We start from the raw sequence: 21,317 nt of genomic DNA on the forward strand, positions 1-21,317 counted from the left end.
CTCAAAAATAATCGCACCCCTATGGCCTTCACTTGCGCTTAGACAGGTTCGTAGGTAGCAGGGCGCTGACGGCAGATTGCATAGGTGCAGACTATATGGGATGCACACTTTCTGATCACAACCCACATATGATACAGCTCCAGCTGGGTGGCACCGATTTGATGCCCGCAACTAAACTATGGAGACTACAGCCGACAGTGCTGGAACGCCCCCCCCTTTAGAGACTCGGTGGGTTCGGCCATAGCAACATATTTTGACACGAGCGAAGGTTCGGTGACAGACCATGGGACACTGTGGGACGCTTGTAAGGCAGTAGTGCAGGGGCAATGCCTAAGTTTGACCTGGAGTGTCCGCAGACAGCTGGACCGTGAGGCTAAGCATATTGAGGACACCCTTCTCACTCTTGAGACTGATTTAACTAAGGCTGCAGGCACACAGCGGGCACTTGATGATCAAAGGCAGAAACATGCTGAGATCCTGGAGAGACTACGCTGTCTGATCCATGCAGCGTACTTGCCCCGCACTCACACCTCAGCAGATAGAGCAGGTAGATTATTAGCGAGACTAATTCAACAGGACCGCTCACAACAGTCAGCGCTGCGTTTGAGATCTGGAACTGGTCAGCTGTTAACGAGACAAAGCGACATACATAGTAAGTTTACTGCCCATTACAGTGACATATAAATCAGTGGTATAGACAACCCCAGAAGCGCTGGAGACATACCTGTCTCAATTGTCCATACCCACGATTGACGACGGTCAGCGACTTGAACTAAACGAACCAATAACGCTGTTAGAAGTGCAACTGGCAATTCAGTAATTTGCCACGGGTAAGGCTCCAGGCCCTGACGCGCTGCCAGCAGAATTTTATAAAGCGTATCAGGACTCGCTAGCCCCGAAACTGCTTGCATTATATACCGGTACACAGGAAGCAGCCGTCTTGCCCTGATCGCTCCGTGAATCCCTGCTAGTCTCGCTGCCCAAGCCGGACAGAGATGCAGAGCTCCTGGGCTCATACCGCCCATTGACACTACTAAACTCGGACTATAAGTTACTTGCCAAGATATTGGCGAGTAGATTGGCCCCGGTGGTTCCTAGACTAGTACATGAAGATCCGAATGGGCTCGTCCCAGCACTTCCCTTAACCTGCGAAGGTTTTTTCGAATTTCCCACTACTCTAGGGAGCGCTGGCCATCCACGGGGTGCCTAGTGTTAGACCTTGAAAAAGCATTCGACACACTCAAATGGGACTTTTTATTTGCCACCTTAACCAAATACAACTTAGGTTACAAATACTTAAGGCTTGTTAAACCTCTCTATACCCACCCCACAGTGCAGGTCAAGACAGGCCCCTAGGTTTCCAAACACATCCCAATCGGTCGAGGTACGAAACAAGGCTGCCCCCTTTCCCCGCTCGTGTTTGTGCTGTCCATAGAACCACTGGGCAACACCAAGGTAGACCGGGGAATCCCTCTAGGAGACTGGGTACATGCGGTTTCCCTGTATGCTGATGACCTCCTGATTTATCTGCGTGATATTCGGCAGCCTTGTGTCGTCATAGCAAAGGCGCTGTCCGATTTCGCCGCTCTCTCTGGGCTCTGCGTTAACTGGGGAAAGTCGTGCCTCTATCCATTTAACAAGACCACCCCAGACTTGGCACTAACAGTAAATGGTGTCACGGTCCACTGGCAACAGTCCGCATTTAGATATTTGGGCATTCGGATATATCGTGAACCGTCTGACCTATTCGAAGGTAATTACACCAGTACAGTAACAGCACTCAGATCGCAGATGATGTTTTGGCGTACACTGCCTATTGCCACTATGGGCAGAATAGCGGTCCTGAAGATGGTAGCACTTCCGCGACTACTATATCACTTCGCAAATCTGCCGATTTACATCAGGCCTGAGGGGTTCTGTGAGTTTGAAGTAGACATGCGGCAGTTTATATGGCATAGAAGCCGAAATAGAGTGGCGCTATCCAAACTCTACCTGCCCATGGATAGTGGTGGAATGGCAGTCCCAAACATGGAACACTATTATTTAGCAGCGCAGCTGCAATGAGTGGCCCATTGGCTTAGTGGGAGGCAACTTGCTGACACTGCTACGCAACAACCGGGTCACACCCAGACGCAGGTGGTATCCCTGTTTCACCCGGGTAGACGTGGTCCGGGTCCTACCCAGCAGCTAGAGCAAGTAGCGCATGCTTGCTTCCGGCGGGTTCTGCGACTCACCAAACGATCATCACCTATGCACCCTCTATCCCACTACTGGGCACGCGGAGACAACAACAAGTGACTACAGCGGCGGAATTGTGCACATGGGATGACGCTGGACTTCAGTCAGTGGGAGACCTATATCAAGATGGGCAACTACTCCCCTTTGACGCACTTGTAGACGAATTTGACGTACCGAGGGGCAAATTTCTGTTAACATGCAGCGTTCATTTGGACGTTGAGGTCATTCGGGGGTGATGTGTCGGTGGAAAAGACAACGCACTTAACACTACAGTATCTCCAAATAATGGGGAGGTGCCGACATCTTGTTAGGTGGTTAGCGGAGTCCGAGCGGACACACACAGCAGCCCCACTGCACACACTGAGAGGGCATAGGGACGCAGATCTACAGAGACAAGGCACGGACCGGGAATGGGCAACCATACCGGAAGCCCCATTTACACACCGAGGAATACCCGGTTTAGGACCATACAATATTACATAACACAAAGAGCATATATGACAACGGCTTCAATTAACAGAATATTCAATCGCGATGACGCGCACTGCCCCCGCTGTGAACTGGTGGGAGGAGACCTTATACATATACTATGGGCATGCAACAAACTGGCTACCTATTGGGAGACCATTACAGCACACTTGGCACGCTGTACAGAACGTGACTTAGAATGGAGTTGGGAGGTGTGTATACTGGGACTATACCGCCGACACAAGAAGCATAAAGTGACAGCGCGATTTATAGACTTAGGGCTTATAGTGGCAAAACGACTCATCACTAAACCCTGGAACTCACCTGACCCCCCCGTCAGCGAAGGCATGGTACCACTCCATGATATGCTGGGCGCAGGCGGAGGCTGTGGCACTACGGCGGGAAAATGCCATAGGCATACGCAAGACGCCGCTGGCTGTAGCCTAGGACACAATCAAAATAGACCCTCGGGGTGTGTGGCAAGAGCACTTGGAATTGCAAGGGCTATCCCAAGAGACGGGCGGGACGCGGGAAGACGCGGAGAGGTCCCCACAAATAACATGGGACCACCCCTCACTCTCATCTCTTCCCCCCTCTCCCCTCACTCTGAGCATCAATCTAGTGGCTGCGAAGAGATAGAGTACACACAGTACGAGCCCCTGACAGATACCCAAGACAACAGGCATCAACACTGAGACATAACTACATGAAACACCAGCGATGGATGGGTCAATGTGGCAGGTGACATACGCCGCAATGACAGCACCAACTACGCTTAATACAGCAATTTAATGAGATGCAATTCCCCCCACCACCCTTACCCTTCCACCCTGTTATTATTCCCCCTTCTGAGCTAACATGTTATTGCAACCAATGCAATGTACATCCTAATTGAATGTTTGATGATGAAGCATTGTTTGTTGAAATACATGGAAATTTATAAAACTAATAAAGAAATTTAAACAAAACAATTGGGACTACTGGTTTGGGAACTAGTGAATGCTAGTGGGTAAGACACCTCCCGGACACTGGCTTGGTCTCTCCTCCTACCGTGGCTACGGAGAAGGGGGCCTCTTTCACTATGGTGGTGTGTATTGCGGCTGAGGTCTTGAAGCTTCAGTTACCCTCAGTGGCAGTCAAGATGAACATCTTGACGGAGGTGATTCATCTGGGAGTTGCCCCTTCTGAACATTTACTTCCCGTTAATGAAGCCCTTAATGACATCCTGCTTGGGACCTGGTCAAGCCTTACACAGGGGCTCCTGTGCATAGGACAGTTGCTTGCCGCCATTACCTCGCTCCTGGGGACCCTTGTTTCCTTTTCCCAAGCTGTTGCTGACAGGAGAGATGCAGCAAAGTTCGCCATACGATGTGGACTGGACACAACCGACTTGCTGGTTAGAGCAATTTCATCATCAGCGGCCTTGATGTGCCACACTTTGCTGAGAGGTAGTCGCTTTTCAGGGGATGTCCAAGCCTCACTTATGGACATGCCTTTTGATGGCTCTTGCCTTCTTGGAGAGAAGGCAACTCAGCGCTGGAGCGCTTTAAGGACAGCAGAGCTACAGCCAGGTCCTTGGGCTTGTCTATAGCCCCTCGTCTTCCCCAGTCCGCCTACCAAACCCCTTGTGGCCATGGAAGGGGCCCCATCCTCGTCCATACCTTTCCAGCCACCAAGGCCAACAGGCGTCCCAGCCTTTTCGTGGCTGAGGATGTAGGTCCCATAGACCACGTGGAGCAGGAATCCAGAGGTCAGGTCAGAAGGCCCGAGAAATAGGACATGGTTGCTGGAATGGCACCTGTATAGGTAACGTGCACACACCATTTCCAGCGTGGATGGTGCAGACGCAGTAATGAACAATGCCACCTACTGGTGTGCATGGGTACTGCTCAGTAACGTCTGAATACAGTCAGATGCCTGAGGAATATTCTGAGGTAAGTAAATCTTGCATCCTTGGCGTGGTTCTCCTCCAACCTTTTGCCTTTCATTGTCCTGTTTTGCTGTCATTGTTTTTGCTGGCTTTAGGACTCTGCGTAAAGCATGGTAGAGTTGGCTTATATCCAGTTAGAATATTTAATTTACTTATAAGTCTTAGTAAAGTGGCACTACCTGTGCCAAAGGTATGTAAATTAAATCCTACCGGTGGGTCTGCAGCACTGATTGTGCCACCAACTGAAATAGTACTTTAAACATGTCTCATGTCTGCTATTGCTGCCTATGTGTGCAGTTATAAACTCCCATTTCGACATGGTAAAATAAACCTTTGCCAAGGCAAAACCTTCCTTTTTAATACATGTAAGTCACCCCGAGGATAGGCAGTGGACTGCCCAGAGGGCAGAGTGCAATGTATGTAAAAAGTGGGACATGTACTTTTTAGTTTTACATGTCCTGGTAGCGAAAATTTTGTTTTTCACTACTGCAAGGCCTACCTCTTCCATAGGTCAACATTAGAGTTACCTCATTACATCTAATAAGTGATAATTTCCAAATGGAAACAGGCACCAGTTAATGGTTGGTGTCTTTAGAATTGTAATAAAAATACTGTCTCATGGTGAAGTCGTATTTTAAATTACGATTTTGAAAAGGCCACTTTTAGAAAGCTGCCTTTTTCCTGCCTTAGCCACTTGGTGCCTACAGCCTTCCTCTGGGTCACGACTGGGTGTAGCTGAAATTTGAGATTTTTGTATTCCTCCTAGACAGCCACACAGAATAGAGAGCGTAGGTGTGTCTGTAGGGTCCACTATTGGCAGGATGGGAGGGCATAGCTGGGTACAGCCCTAATTATACTTGAATAGGCTGTGTACTGCCTTCACAGAAAGGCTGCACAACCCCCTGTACTTAGTCTGGAGCCAGGGCAGGGAAGGACGGATGCCTGTGGGATTCAAAGAGAAACCTACATGAAGCTTCTGCCTCGTCAAAGGAAGGCCCAGATATAAATATTGAACCCCAGACATCAATTTTTTCAGTACACTTCTGGACCTGTGGATACTCTGCCAGGAAGAAGAACTGCTGTGCTGCTGAAAAGACTGGAACTCTGCTGGACTGCCCCACTAAAGGAACTGCTGCCCTTCTGCCTGCTGCCATCTTGCCTGGACCTGCCTCTCTTGATCCCAGAACCCAAAATGACTCCAAAGGCCAGTTGGCTGGCCTTCTGATCGGAAGTCTGAGGGACACAACAGACTTCCAACAACCTTGCATCTGCACCTGGACTCTGCCATCTGTAAGTCTACCTTGCCAAATGGTGCCACCTCAGTCCTGGACCCTTGGAAGTGGACGTAAGTCATCCCTAGTAGATCCAAGTGCAAATCTGAGCAGGACCGATGTATCTGTGCCGCAGCGCTGATGGAACCCGTCGCGAAGACCCGCATCGCCCAGACTGCGCGATGCATCCATGGCGAAGGCCCACGCATCTCTCATTGATGGCAGCCTTGACAATGACGCCCGGCTCTGCGTTGGAGCCCCCCAGGAGCTCTTTAGAACCGACTCGTCGCCACAACTGCTTGTGGCATCCTCAATGCCAGACTTCGCATCGCAAGCCCTGTTTATGGGATTCTCAATGACGACGCAGACCCTCACATCACAGCCTCACCGCATCTCGGAACTGATGCGTCACCTCGGCTGCACAACACATTTTCGGGGTAGATTCTTGCAATGCTCCACAGAACAAGATTTAAGGTATTGGGTTAAGTGGGCCTAACTGGGTCCCTTTAGCGAGCCTGCGGTCCATTATGGTTGGCCTGAACTTGGGACTTTGTCCCAGTCTGGCACACCTAGATATACACAGGCTGCGCTTCGTGCGTTTTGGCGCTATTTTCACTAACATCTTTAAAACTGAACATGTCCAGTAATACTAATTGAATTTTTGTCTTTTTGGAGTTCTGTTATTCTAACTTAGTGTGGGATCCCTTTTGTGTGGTGTTTTCACTTTATTAGCGTTTGAAGTATTGCACAAATACTTTACGCATTGTCTGTAGCCTGACTGTTTTATGTATCATACCACATCCTAGGAAATTCTTATGTTGTAATCCAGGAAGTGCATTGTTTACAGCATAAAGCAGCATTCTCTAGTGAATGTAGAAGCCTTGTAGATTACACCTCACCTCTAAAACTAACATATTCAGAGTCATATTCGGGAATGTTTAATTTAAGTATAATCCATAAATTACATTTATAAATGTTCTATATTATTTGTTATGTCGTTTCTAAACAAATAAACGTTGTCATGTGGTAAACAAATGCTACATTAAATGATTGTTGAAAAAAGTACAGCTGACAAATAATATACCGTATTATAATTTTTACTTGTTCCTATTCCGTTCCCAAGGTCGTATCAGCAGGTTTCTGTTCATTGTTAGTGTGCAGCTCGAAGAATACTTGTGCCATTGTTGTCTTTCTTCTGTGCCATTGATTGTACATTCTTTTGTGGTTCTTCTTCACTGTTAATGTTAATGGTTGTATATGCCACTGTGGTCCTTCTACTGTGTCGCTGGTTGAACATGCCCTTGTAGTCTTTCCTCGTGTCTATCATTGTATGTTCCACTGTTTCAGTCTTGCCAATATAAGACCTCCCTCATTTATTAAACATTATGAAAATGATATCATATTTTGCAGTACCATTCTAACATATGGCAGCTGATCTTTCCCTAATCTTGGGACAACCAGTAACAGTCTTTAGTACTGCAAGCTTTGTTTGTTCGCTATCAGGATTCCGTGTAACAAACTGTGGTCCTAGTCTTGAGCAGTTGTCTCTTGAGAACCTTGCATGAACAAAGTGCAGCTATATGAAATACTGCACGGTTACTCTGCAAGGCCTAGCCTTGCATGAACAAAGTGCAGCTATATGAAATACTGCACGGTTACTCTGCAAGGCCTAGCCAGAAGGCAAACAATTTCACACCTCAGTGTAATTTGGGTATCATTAGACATTTAACCTATTCAGATCCCCAGTGCCACGTTCAGGATTGCCATTTCACTGGTAAATAGCCTGAGTTTTTTTTTTAAACCTTCAGTATGTTTAATAAGTACTTTTTCTAGTAACAGTGCATATAGATTGTTCTCATAGCATAATAGACATTTACTTCTGTTTTTTCTATAGGATTGGAGAAGGAACTGAACCCTGAGTTTATCACTTTTTTGTATCAAATAACCAGAGGCGTAGCTGGTAGAAGTTATGGCCTAAATGTTGCAAAACTGGCAGATGTTCCTGAGGAAGTCTTGAGGAAAGCAGCTAAAAAGTCCAATGAACTAGAAGAAATAGTAAATACAAAAAGGTGAGATTAAATATAATGCATTAGTCAATGTTATTATGAAAGAAAGGTATTCAGTTTTTCACGTTCTCCGATATCAAAATACTTCAGAATAAACACATGAAAATATCATTTTATGACGTTTATGAGCAAATAATTGATTACTAATATTTAACTTAATTGGAGGATTCCCTTTAATTACTGTGCAAACCTGAGTGTCTTTTTTAAAAAAACATATTTTTATTAGCATTTTTAATCTACAGCATGTAGACCACTAACAACAAACAGTTCTTCAGTCATCAAGTGGCATAATGGTACATTGATTCATAACACATTTATAGAATTAAGGTGGTCTATTCTATGTGAAAAAGGAACTGCTCCAAGGATGCCTCCCATAATATAACGTAATTAATTCAACTAATAACCAATATGCGCAGGGTGGTATAGAGAGCGTCACGGGTTGCAGGGGTGGATACAAGGGCGCGAGGGCACCATCCATCAGGACAGAGGGGTCCGCAGGGGTCAATTGCGTACACTCCACCACCAGTAAACCATTACAACCCAAGCACGGCCAGCCACAAGGAGAGCCTACTGGGGTTCCGATAGCCCCCCTCATCCATCAGTAATCCAACGGGGCCAAGCCGCCCTCGAGTCCAGGATCCCCAACCATGGGCGTATGTTTCCCTCGTGGCTAATCTCCCACTTTGTCCCCCACTTCATCACTGTCTGCCCTCTCCAGGCGTTCCCAAGTGTCTAGGACTTCCCTCCATTGCTCTGCGATGGGGCTCCTTCGGAGTCCTCTCGATTCCTTCCTAGTCAATGCTCTGTTGCTCCGGCCCAATGGGAAACATCACACCTGCAGACCCCAACCGTAGGCCCGCTCGTGGATCTCCAGGCCATAGCTATTCGCATCTGGCTAAGACTAAGATGAGGCCGATAAATCTATTTCCGACTTTCCTGGCAGTCGGGGGGGGGTGTAATAGCCCTAGTAGACACACCTCCACTGTGAAAGTAAGAGTGCGGCCCAGTGTCGTGCCCACCACCATCAATACCTCTTCCCAGAACCGGCATAGTTCAGGGCCTGCCCAAGTCATTTGTACAAAATCTGCGTCCTCAAGCTTGCACCTTGGATAACCCAGACCTTTACCACCATTTACAACCTGAAACCTATGGGTGGTCATGTAGGTAATATGCAGATAATTAAACTGCGTACATTTCAGCCTTGTATTAACCAACTACAATTTAGGATATGCCAGGGCCCTGTTCCATTATGAATCTGTGAGGCCCCTCCCAAAGAACGCCTCCCATCGCCCACGCAGTCTTAAAAGGGGGCCACGAGTTGTCTCAGTTAATGAGCAATAAAACCATTTCACCTGGTGTTGTGCAGTACCTAGTGTCAACAGGGAATGCAGTACCAGGTGAGTTGCAGGTTCCTCACTACCCCTTCCCCATAGGGCTTTAAAAGTCTGAGTCAGGGCTTCGTATTGGAGAAACTGTCTGGTGGGAGGTCCGAATCTTCGACCAGGGTCATAAAAGGAGGAAGGGTGTTCAAGTGGTAGCAGTCCCCCACTGTTTCTAGCCCCACCGTCATCCAGGCCACCAAGTGTTCTGCTGTGAATACCACTAGGGGTTTCCCATGGGGTAGTCCGATCAGGGGCCAGAATGGGGTATACAGTGGAGTCCAGACAGTTTTTTCCCTGCATCTCCTCTAGCAATGCATAGCTGTGGACAGTAACATAGACTGGTACAGCAACTCAATTGCCGAACCGAGTAGCTTAGCTATTAGGGTGGTGGCATTCCGGAGTCTGTCCACCCAGTCTCTACAAGCTGCAGCCTCTTCCAGCCATTGTGCAACCCACTGTAACTGGGAAGCCAAGTAATACATTTCAAAGTTTTATACTCCCAAGTCGCCCTCAGACAGTGGGGTATCCAAAAACACCCTCTACCGTCCCCCATCCCATATAAGGTCCCGCAATAAGGAGTGCAATTGACTAAACTAGCTAGGGGAAATAGCGGTCGGAGGTTAACAAAAAGTACAATAAGCGCTGGAGCATAATCATCTTGGATAGGGATATCCGCGCTATGATAGGGAGTTCGCAGGGAGCACCAAAAAGGAACAGGCGATTTAAGCGCTCGAATGGTTCTCCCAAGGTTGCCTTCCCGAAGATCATTGGGGGAGTGGCAAATATTCGCTCCTAAATATCGAAAAGTGGCTTTTGCCCAGTTGAGATACGTCGGGAGGTCGAGAGGTTGGGCACAGGCCGGTGACACAGGGAACACATATGTTTTATGTCTATTTACTTTCAATCCGGGCCCATGCTTAAACCTCTTCAGGAGGGCCAGGGCCATAGCAGAGCCCTCCACCACGCCAGCCAGATAAATTAAAAGATCATCGGCATATAAGAAAATTGTATGCCAACGCGTACCCACAACCAACCCCAGACCCTCCTCCCCTTCCCGGAACACCTCCGCCAACAGCTCAACTGCCAGGTCAAATAAAAGTGGCGATAATGGGCAACCCTGCCTGGTGCCACGAAAGATCTTGTACTGTGGGTAAACCGACTCGTCAGTCTTAACACATGCTGTAGGGTTTCCGTAGAGCAGCCTAACTCACCACACCCACGTACCCCTAAGGTCCATCCGCTCCATGGTCTCAAACAGAAAATCCCAGTGGACCATATCAAAAGCCTTTTCAAACTCCACTGCCAAAAAGGCTGCCCGCGGGAGGGCCTGAATCTCAGGGTGGAACAACACTGTATACAGTCTATGCAAATTATGTGACGTACACTGAGACAGGATAAACATGTTCTGATCTTCATGAACTAGGGTGGACATGTACGGAAGGAGGCGGAGAGCTAGAATCTTGCTAAGTGTTTTAAAATCCAGAATGAGCATGGAAAGTGGACTAAAGTCCGCTGTACAAGCCCTGGGGTTTAAGTCTTGGGGAGGGGGGATCACCACTGCATCGCGTGTAGACTCAGGGAGCCGAGGCACTATAGCCGCAGCATGAATAGAGAAAAACTCTGCAGAGAGGCTATCATGGCCCAGGGTCTTCCCAGCAGCCATACTTGTAATAGCCACGCAAACTTCCTGCTCTGTCACTGGACCCCCTAGCACCTTCTGCGCCTGTGGGTCCAGCACCAGGATTTGCAAAGTATCAAAGAAATCCCTCCGGACCCTCTTGAAGATGGGCGGGGGTGCACTACATAACCCTCCAAAGTAATCCCGGAACAAGGCATTAATCCCCACCGGGTTATACACGATCTTCCCAGACTCTGCCCACAGCTGCGTAATCGGAGATCCACGAGACTCTGGCTGCATCAACCATGCCAGGATCCGACCAGGCCACCTTTGTTCATCCTCAACCCTCGTGAGGTAACTTCTATAATCATGGCAACGCAATCTTTCAAGCGCTTCCTGAAGTTGTCATTGCGTTTCCTGCTGACCTACTGAATCTGCAGCCGCCATACCCTGCACATTTCCCAGTCTGTGGAGGCGGGCCTCAAGAGCCTCCAAATCCGAGTGTAACTCGTGCAGCACACCTACTGAATTCCCCAAACAGTGTCTGTGCACCACTATTTTAAATGCCTCCCTCCCCACAAGGCCGTAGACACTGTACGTGCACTGAGAGGTAATTTTCAGCGGCAGTGCCAAGAGTTTCTCTGAAGCACGTGTCCTCAAGGACCCTCGGGTTAAACAGCAATAGCGGGATCAGGGGACGGTCTCCCACTGGTTTATAATCAAGTAGGAGGGGGCTATGGTCTGAAATTGTGCGCACCAGATACTCAGTGTGGGTGATGCTGAGGCTCAGTCCAGAAACACTTAGGAAGGCATCCGGCCAAGTATGCAACTGGTAGGTGGGTGAGTAGAATGAGTAATCCCTTCCATCTACATGCTGTGACCTCCATACATCTGTGTTGCATCTATTCATGGAACCCAGTAGCACAGCGGTGAGCCTGGGCCCTAGGCAATGGGGTTGTCGAGCGATCCAGCATAACATCTGATACACAATTATAAACCCCACCCAGAAGGATTTCAGCCCCGAAGAGTCTGCCAGAGGGGCTGAGATATTTTGAAAAAAGGCTGCCTGGTCCTAGTTGGGAGCATACACACTGCCATGGGTGAATTCCCTCCCTAATAACCTCCCATCCACCAGGACAAATCTGCCATTAGGATCTAAAAGGATATGCTCTGGCTCAAAGGGGACACCCGCCCTCACCCAGATCAGCACCCCTCTGGCATATGCTGAATATGAGGTTGCAAATGCCTGCCCTCTCCACCTCCGGCTCAATCTGTTCACCTCACCTTGAGTGAGGTGTGTCTCTTGTAAGAGAGCAATCTGCACTCCTTGCCTCCTCAAATAACTATAAACAGCAAGCCACTTCACAGCAGAGACCATCCCCTGAATGTTCCAGGTCAGGAACCACAACAAATTAGGTGCTGGCATTGGAAATGCAGAAAACCTCCAGGGATCCCCCTCCACCCCGTCCCCCCCACTGAAAAGAAAAAAAAAAACTCTTGCAATGAAAATGAACTGAAACACACAAAAAATATCCCCAAACATGAACTTCCCATCCCAGGAGCAGTCTGGCAACGACCAACCACCCAAACTTCAGGTAAACCATCAAAACCAACAGGCGACCAAATCAATCTCAGGTTCAACCCTCCGAGGGGGTGCTGGCTGCAGTTCCAAGGCCAAAGGTCTTCAACCTGCCCACACCAGCCCGTTTCCACCAAAGCTCTCACCAGGCTGGGCCCCCAACAGTCCCCAGGAGTCTCACTCCATACTTTCCATCTCTGGGACTCGCAGGTTGGCCGTCAGATGATTTTGTCTGCGGTACCCGGTGTCACCAATGGCATTGGGCCACGGTCAGCCCGTGAGGAGTCCGAGCCCGATCCCTCCGTCTCATTCACTGAATGAGAGCAAGTCTCCAAGCCTTTCCTGGCCCCCTTCATGAGTGCCACCACTGCTTGCAGAGCTCCAGCCTTTCCTTTTTAGTTTGCGAGGTACTGGGTTTCCCCAGTTTGCCCCTACGACCTTTCCATCAAGGCCTCCGTCTCGGTTTCTAATCAAAATGGGCAATAACAAGACTCTTCCTCGGAGGTGCGGAACCAGATCTGTGGGCCTCTAACCACTCCCAAGCCACCGCCGGATTATCACAAAAGTGCGTCGCTCCATCCAGTACAATCCTGAGCCAGACAGGGAATCCCAGGGAGTACTGCAAGCCTCTTCCCTCAGAGCCCTTTTAACCTCCAGGAAGGAGGCTCTCCTCCTCTACACTTAAACTGTGTAATCTGGAAATATTGAGACCTTGCTATTGTTCACAAATAATGGGCAAACAGTTCTAGCCCTTTGCATCAGAAAGTCACGATCTCTATAGTGCAAGAGCCGTGCCACGACCGGTCGCAGCGGGTGCCCTGGCTGCGGCAGGCGGGCCGGGACCCAATGGGCCCTCTCCAGGGTGTAGAAGGGTGAGAGGCTTGTTGGGGCAACCGCTGCTCTAAGCCATTCTTCCAGATAGGCAATCATGTCCTTGCCCTCCACTCCTTTAGGTAGGCCAACCACCCTATTGTTTTTCCTCCTATTGCAGCCTTCCGCATCTTCCACCCCACGTTCAAGGTTGTGGACTCTGTCCAAAAGCTCCACTACTTTGGTGGATAGTGATTTGTGCGCAGGGTGGAGGTCAGCAAGGGAGGACTTTGTCACCTTAACCCGCTCTGCGAGTTTTTTGTGCTCTGCCCTGGGCAAAACAGCCCAACAGACACCTTACTAATGCTGGTGCAAGGTGGCTTTGGTATCAGCAATAGCCTCCAGAATCTTAGTCAATTGCTGCCGCACAGGGTCCTCCGTGTCACCCCCCCACCCTGCCTCTCCTCCACAGGCTCCGACAGCACTCCCTCTGTGAAGGTCGGCACTTCTGCCATGCAGGCCCTGGGTTTACCCATCTTCAGTAAGGTGTGTGTACCGATGAAGGGCCGCCACCCGCCCACTAGTGTCTGTATGCTGCAGGGACCGAGGCCCCTCGTATTCACCAGAGGCCGCAGGCGACTCTCAACAGGGATTCCTGGGTGTCACCAAGTGAGCAGCAGGTGACTGCGCGCCTCCACGTTTCTCAGAGCAGGCCCAGGAGAGACTGGTCAGTTACGTAGTAGGCCCTCCGGATGCCCCCAGGTGTTTAAGGCTCTCCCGCCTTCAGTACCATACACCAGGTCCCAACTGGTATCAGACCAATCACTATACCTGGTCTGGGCTTCGAATATCATGGGGGGGCACTCCACCCCTCACTCCCACACCCCGCTCTGGGCTCATCAGGGTGCCCCCACGGCTGCCCCCAATCTTCAGGCAAGCAAGGCAAGGCCACCTAAATTCTGGTGCGCCACACCAGGCTCTCGCTTTGGTCTGGGCCTCCCCCTGTCAGAGCAGAGTCTTCTATCTGGGCAGGAGGAGGGGGGAAAGCAGGCCTCCAAATGTCTCGTCCTCCAGGCCTCTGGCGTGGGCAAGTCGATCACCAGGCCACGACCCGGCCGTCGAGTTTTTAGTACTGAGGGGGATCAGTCACACAACTCTTCCGCAACCTGTTCCCGACTCACTAGGCGCCCATCGAGGCACTACCATGGCCTCTGTCGCACGTCAACAGCAGCCGGCCGATCCTCAGCAAGGCTGAGTATCACCAATCTCGTCCGCCCAGGAGCCCCTTGTCATCCCCACACCCGCAGGCACCTAGCGGGCACCCGCTGTCTCCACCTGCACAGCCCTGCTCCAAGTCGGGGCCGGTACGTCGATTACCACAGCAGCCACGGCCCTGTTCCGGCCTGGTCTCCGCCCATATGCGCGGGCAGTTGACCCAGTCAGGCTGTGGTCGCACTAACAGCTCCCAGTGGCCCCGGTCTCAGAGGTCAGGAGTCCGAACCCACCACGTGGCAGGCCAGGCACCTTGTACAGCTCAGCTCGGGCCCCAAGTCTGTCTCCAGATCCCTGATCCCTCTGTCAGAGCCATGTTGTCATTGGGAAGGACGCCAGCCAGGACCTCAATGTCTCAGGATAAAAGCCAGGTTGGTGCGGAGCAGTCAGCTCACGCGTCCGCCATCATCAGCAGCCAAGTCCCGTAAACCTAAGTATCTTTGCCTTTGAATTTGTAACATGTTGGAGCAAAAAACATATAAACCATTTAGAATTATCTCTATGAATTATTTTCCCACGTGTCTGACCACATGTACCCTGTTTAAGCACTTGGCTGCCTCTTGAATGATTTTGTGAAGGGTATCTCAACTAAATGTGCTTTAGGGCACCATAACTATGTTGGGATATGCCACCACTGAATGAAAGATCAATTATTGAGATCTTTCAGAAACGTTTTATTACAGATTTGAAACTTATAGGGCAGTGTTTTTCTTCGAACGTTGATGATGCAAATACATTTAATTGGCTGGTTAATAACTGCGGTTATGTATAATTCTATCAAACTGCTTTTTTTTCTATTTAAAAATGTATTCTTGTTATAACTGTTGTAGGAAAGTGACCTTTCTGTGTGGTCATCCCCCACTTTTCGCTCCAATGCTGATGGTTATGACTTTGAAAGTACACTGGAGCCTGCTGCCCAGGCCCTAGTGCCAGTGCTCTCTTCCAAAAACTGATACATGTGAATTGGAAACTCCAGTTGGCAAGGACTTTACTACCTTATAAGTCCCTGGTAAATGGTACCAGTGGTACCCAGGGCATGGGATTTTAATAGGTCACCAGGGCCTGAAGCATTGTTTTTGCTGCCCTGAGTTACCCAAGTAAAGAGATCACAGCAGTTCTGCCATTGCAGACTGCAGGAGCAATGCAAAACTATTGAACGCGACTTTGCCCTCATCATGTGTGGCAAGGTCAAAACACTATTTTTAATATATGCCAGTCACTCCTTAGAAAGGACTCCTGAGCCCAGGAGGAAGGGGGCTTTTTAGTAAAGGTGTGGATACATAAGTGCAAGCCTATATGTCCCTATAGTAGCCTTTTTCCATTAAGGGCTACTATAAGTAAACAGCAGTGCCTACTTGGGACACCCGAGGTTGCCAGCTCCTTAATGGTACAGCCAAAATATGTTGTGTTTGGTATCAAACAACGTGCCTCATCACCCCTGACATGATTCTCATGTCTGAGTCAATGTGGCATGCACCCAGGTGGCTAACTTAACCCCTTCAGTGCCCATGACGAGCTGGACTCGTCATGGGCCGCGGTGGCGCTGTGCCCATGACGAGTCCAGCTCGTCATAGACCCCGCCCGCTAATACAACGGCCGGCACAGGGCGGGGAAAGGGGCGGGCACTGAAGGGGTTAAAGGTTGCCCACCTGGTTGCCCCAGCCTTTCCTGTGCTCTGGCTGCCAGCACGCAGCTGCCGCCGCCACCAACACAGAAATCTGACCCCCTGCCAGGAGGTGTGAAGTCTCTAAGGAGTCAGAAACGATGGCCTGGACGGGAAGGAGGTGACACCTCCCTCCCTGACAGGATGGCTAGTGAAGTGGCACATCAAGGTGGTGAGCTTCAAAGCTTACACTGCCTCTGATATGCAATCAGCCTGCCTCCCGAAGGAGGAAAGAGCCCTCTCCTTGCTCCCAGGCACATGTGCACCCAGGCAGGCAGGAACATTTGTAGTCAGGTGGTGTACACCCCTAGAAGGCCAGCCACACGCCTAGGGTGGGCTGCCTGGTCTGTACAGCTAAGGAAGGTTTCTGCAGCTTTTGAAAGTGGCAGAATGGAGGGTTCTGGGTAGAAATGTTGGCACACCCTGCCCGCCCCCCGCTGTGATCACCTCAGGGACGGATTAGCTGCTGGGGTTAGTTGCCCATTGGCTACTTGCACCCAGACCCCTCACGCCCCTAAATCTAGCATTTAGGGGGCACCCCTGGTTCTAGAATCTCAGTTCTGATTTGAATTGCAACAGAGGACCTGAGTCTGCGACAACAGGACCCGCACAAAACAAAGGTGTGATGCTCTGCACCTGTGGCAACTATCCTTATACTGTACAACTTCGTCCGAGACCAAAGACCAGTTCCTCTGACAGAGAGACCCCATTAAGAGCCAGACAGCTCCAGACTCCCTTGGACTAGTGGCCCTAGTTCCCTGCAGTCCGCAGGTAAAAACACTGTACCAGAACCAACAAATCGCTGGCCAATGAGCCCTCCGCGTGCTCGCCCAAAAGTAGATGACCCAGTGCATTGTGAGAAACGTATTCCTGACCTCCAGCACGTTTCAGGCAGCTATCGTTTTCCCCCGCCCTCTGGATGTCAAAATAACTTCTTGCTGGACTTACCACAGCCAATGCTTGTTGGTGGCCAGTCCGGTAACCACCACCATTACTCAATGCTGTAACCTGAGTAAACTACACAGCACCTTCGACCAACCACAGCAGTGCCCCAGTTGCCGACTTTTTGCACCCGTTTCCTCACCAGCACTTTGTAAGTGGTAAAATCAGCTTCCCTGCGGCTTCCCCTTCAGCACCAAAGACAGACAGGGCAATTCTGCACCCAAGCCACTAGTGCCAAGCAAAATCAAACTGACTGTTGTGGCTTGGGCCTGGTACCTGCATCACCTTTACCCCCAGTGAGTTCCACGTCATGCGACCTGCAGTTGACCGATTGTCACTAGTACTTTTTACTGTTGACCACAATGATAAAGTTTTGCAGCACTGATTTGCACTGATTTATTTTTCCTTCTAAAATCCATAACTTCGGTTGTATTTATCTGACTTCATTTTGCTGCCTAAATTTATGTAAAATTCTTCTTTATTTCTATAAATTGGTGTCTGATTTCTTTTGAGTCGTGTCAATTATTTATCCTCCATGTTGGTACTCTGAAATGCTTAACACATGTTACTCTAGTAAAGCCTGACTGCACTTTGCCACACTACCAACACTGAGCTAAGGGTATATTAATAGGGAAACAACCTTTACAACGCGGTTGTTACATCGTGTTCCATAACAATGCGGTCGTTACAATGACCGCGTTGTTATAATGCGATGCCATTACAACGTAAGTCATTAGATCGACTTGCTCTAGATGGCGCTCCAACCTAAGGAATAGTATGATTTGCTATTCCAACACCTTCCCTACTGTTGCGCAGGGTGGAGTTGGAATAGCAAATGATACTGTTCCCAATGTTGGAGCGCCATCTAGTGCAAGCTGATCTAATGACTTGCGTTGTAAAGTTATCGCGTTGTAACAACGCGGTTCTTTTAACTACCATGTTGTTATGGAACGCGATGTAAAAGCATGCGTTGTAGCATGCTGTATTCATATTATTGTGAATCCAAGGATCATCTTTGGGTATTCACTTCATAATACACCAATTGTCCAACAACTGTGACCATTGATGTTACTATATTCAATATTATTTTCTTCTACAACTACATCTTTAAATTGGTAGACCTTTCACATGTATATGGTCACATGATTTTCCAAATATTATAATTATGCATAATGCCTTTTTGCTTCCCAGTTCATAGGTACGTTGTCGTTGTCAATCTCCTGGTTCTAGCAGTGGCATGTCTGTTTAGGGTAGGTTTGCTTAGGGGTGGTATTATCCCTAGATACCAAATAATTCTGAGTACATGACCAGCAGATTCTTAAAAAATAATTGGTATAAGCACTCCTCTGGCTGTGTAATCTAATGGTATGTCTTTAATATGAACAAAGCAAAATATATTACATCTACACACTCCATAAGAAAATTAGATGATTAAGGAGTCTACTGACTTACTAGGACCTCCCACATATAAGACTTTTGAGTTTTAGAAGAAAGCTTCCAAAAGCCAGCATTTCTGCTGCCTTCCTCACCAAGGAATGCACCATTGATCCATGTTACCTTGTTTAGGCATGAACATGCATTGCGATTTTGATATGCGCTAATGCAGGAGAAGAGCATGTTAACTTTTTCAGGAAATATTTGTTTTGGATGGATACTTATAATCCAGATTGCTCACCTTTAGAATATCCACAGGCACCAGATTGGATTGGGAATATTTAAACATCATTGCCCCCATGCGCCGGTAAGTCAAAGTCTAAAAAGCACAAGAATGCTAGGCTGGGTTCAATCCCAGTCCTGGCACTCATGACCTGAGAAGTTGTGAGGTTGTGAGGTTCCCTCTCTATCTCCCAGACTCCACCAAAGAGCCAGTATCACAGTTGAGCCAATTCTATGATTGATTCCAATGCACCAAGAGTTTCCGGTGTCATCGCGACATTACAATCGATTGAGGCCTTTAAAGAGGTTATGTTTTGAATCTCTGACACTCTTTCAGCTCCCTCTGTTGTGCCTTCAATCGGTGGACCTGCCAGTTGCTGTACAGTGCTGTCTGTGGCTACTGAACCTATTTCAGGTTACAGTCCGATGTCACGGTCAACTTCTAATCCAGCACAAAAATCCACACTGGGTTGTGTTCTCCATGTAGATAATAAAGAGACAAGAGTACTTTGCTGTGGTGATAAAAGGTACAGAGTTATTAGACTTACAGCTGCTATATATGGATTTAAAATGAATATGCAGAAGTTTTGCTACCTCAGCAGGCTTCATCTGAGCCTTTGCCGCGCTTCAAAGAAGCCCTGACTGACACCTTAACGGTCACCTAGCCAAATCCTTTCACCTGTCCACAGGTGAACGAGCAGGTAACCTTGTTTCAGACAACCCTAACTTCTTGATGCAGCACCCTCTGCCAGAAAATCTGGTGGGTCAGGCTTCCACCAGCAAAGTGAACTCCAATGTATTTCGTACGAGCCTACTTGACAGAGAGGTATTTGGGAAACCGATGTTATCATCGGCTACTCTAGCCCTCCGGCCAGTCATTGCCAGCTGTTTGGTGGGGAAGTATGCCCACGCTTTATGAGACATGGTTAGCGAGATCTTGCTGGCAGTCCCTTAGGAATATAGTGCCAGCCTGGGTCAAATCATTGAGGAGGGTCAAGATGCGGGCAAATACATTATCCATTTCGGCCTGTACACTACTGACTGCTTGGCACAGTAGATTGTTATTTGGTGTCACGCTTGGATAAGATCTACGGCCTTCTGTGGTGACATGCAGGCTTCACTGATGGATATCCTATTTGGTGGATCTCAACTGTTTAGCGGGAAGGCCGATTCCGCACTGGAACACTTCAAAAAGAGCTGGGCCACAGCATCTGTAGGAGGCAAGATAAGACATTTTCTCCAAAGGTGGAACAATATAACTACTGACAGATGGGTCCTTCAGATCGTTGAATGGGGCTCTGCTCTGCCATTTCTTTTTGATCCACTGAACTTTACACCCACATGAGGGTGGCTCTCAGAGGAGCACCTTTCCACCTTGCTCTAAGAGTAGTAGGCATTTTTGACCAAAGGAACCATAAATAGGGTTCTGACCCAAGAAATAGGGACTAGGTATTACCCCTATTTCCTCGTAATGAAGAACGGTAGAGGCATTCATCCTATTTTAGTTCTCTGAACGCCTTTGTTTCAGAGGAAAAATTCAAAATGTTCAGTTTGGCACAGGTTCTCTTTGTACTGGATCTATTTGGCTGGATGGTGGCTATGGCCCTATGGGATGCCTACTTTCATTTATCCATCCTGCAGTTCCACAGGTGCTACCTGCGGTTCAAGATAGGGCAGTGTAATTTGCAGTGCTCCCCTCCGGGTTCACCAGCACCCCTCATATGTTCTCAAAAGTGATGGCATTGGTCGGCGCCCATCTTTGGAGTTTTTTCCTACCTCGATGACTTGCTGCCGAAGGTGAACTTGCCACATTCTACCTCCAGAAGATGGCAAACCTCTTGACATCGTTTGGGTTCTCGATAAATGGGCTGAAGTTAGACATGACTCTTGTTTGTTGACCACACCAGGTGGCAAATGCATGCTCTGCAGTGGAATCCAAAGTCTCAGTTCCCCCAGCACTAAGATAACCTGTTGGAATCCAGGATTTCAGTGGTGGCTGCTTGACCCAAACAGACCAGCAGAAGACCCCTCTCCCTTCCCCACCCAGAGCTGATGGTGGTCATCTTTGCTTGATTTCGAAAATGAAAATGGTCTGGATAGTTCTCCAGATGTATATATACATCACTTATCTCTAATTCAGAAGAAGTTGCTTAGTTCACTACGGTAGTAAGCAGGGCAGGGGAAGCATTGGAACTGACTGTACCTTTTGTGGAGGCAAAAACTAACAATTTGACAGAGCTCTTGCAGCCCTTCTATACAGTTGAAGAGCCTTTGTTTTCTGTCAGTGGGTCACTCATTGAACTACTTCAGGTCAAGCATTTCATGTACAAATAGCCAGATGACCTAGACCTGCTGTGTGTGACCCACAGTTTTTACTGTTGCTTCCATTGGCAGAAGGTGGTCCATTATCTTCCTCAAAATT

At 48.6% G+C, this 21,317-nt stretch overlaps 1 protein-coding gene across 3 annotated transcripts in view; it reads left to right on the forward strand.

Annotated features, from left to right (window-relative positions):
- Positions 1 to 21,317, forward strand: part of MSH3 (mutS homolog 3) — a 2,607,526-nt gene that overhangs the window by 2,547,283 nt on the left and 38,926 nt on the right. For all 3 annotated transcript variants that reach the window (XM_085632401.1, XM_085632403.1, XM_085632402.1), the window contains one exon: positions 7,802 to 7,976. In XM_085632401.1, the coding sequence (XP_085488527.1) occupies positions 7,802 to 7,976 (175 nt within the window). The remainder of the gene's footprint in view (positions 1 to 7,801; positions 7,977 to 21,317) is intronic.

This window comes from Triturus cristatus, chromosome 2_1 (genome assembly GCF_964204655.1).
Source record: "Triturus cristatus chromosome 2_1, aTriCri1.1, whole genome shotgun sequence".
NCBI classification, from domain to species: domain Eukaryota; kingdom Metazoa; phylum Chordata; class Amphibia; order Caudata; family Salamandridae; genus Triturus; species Triturus cristatus.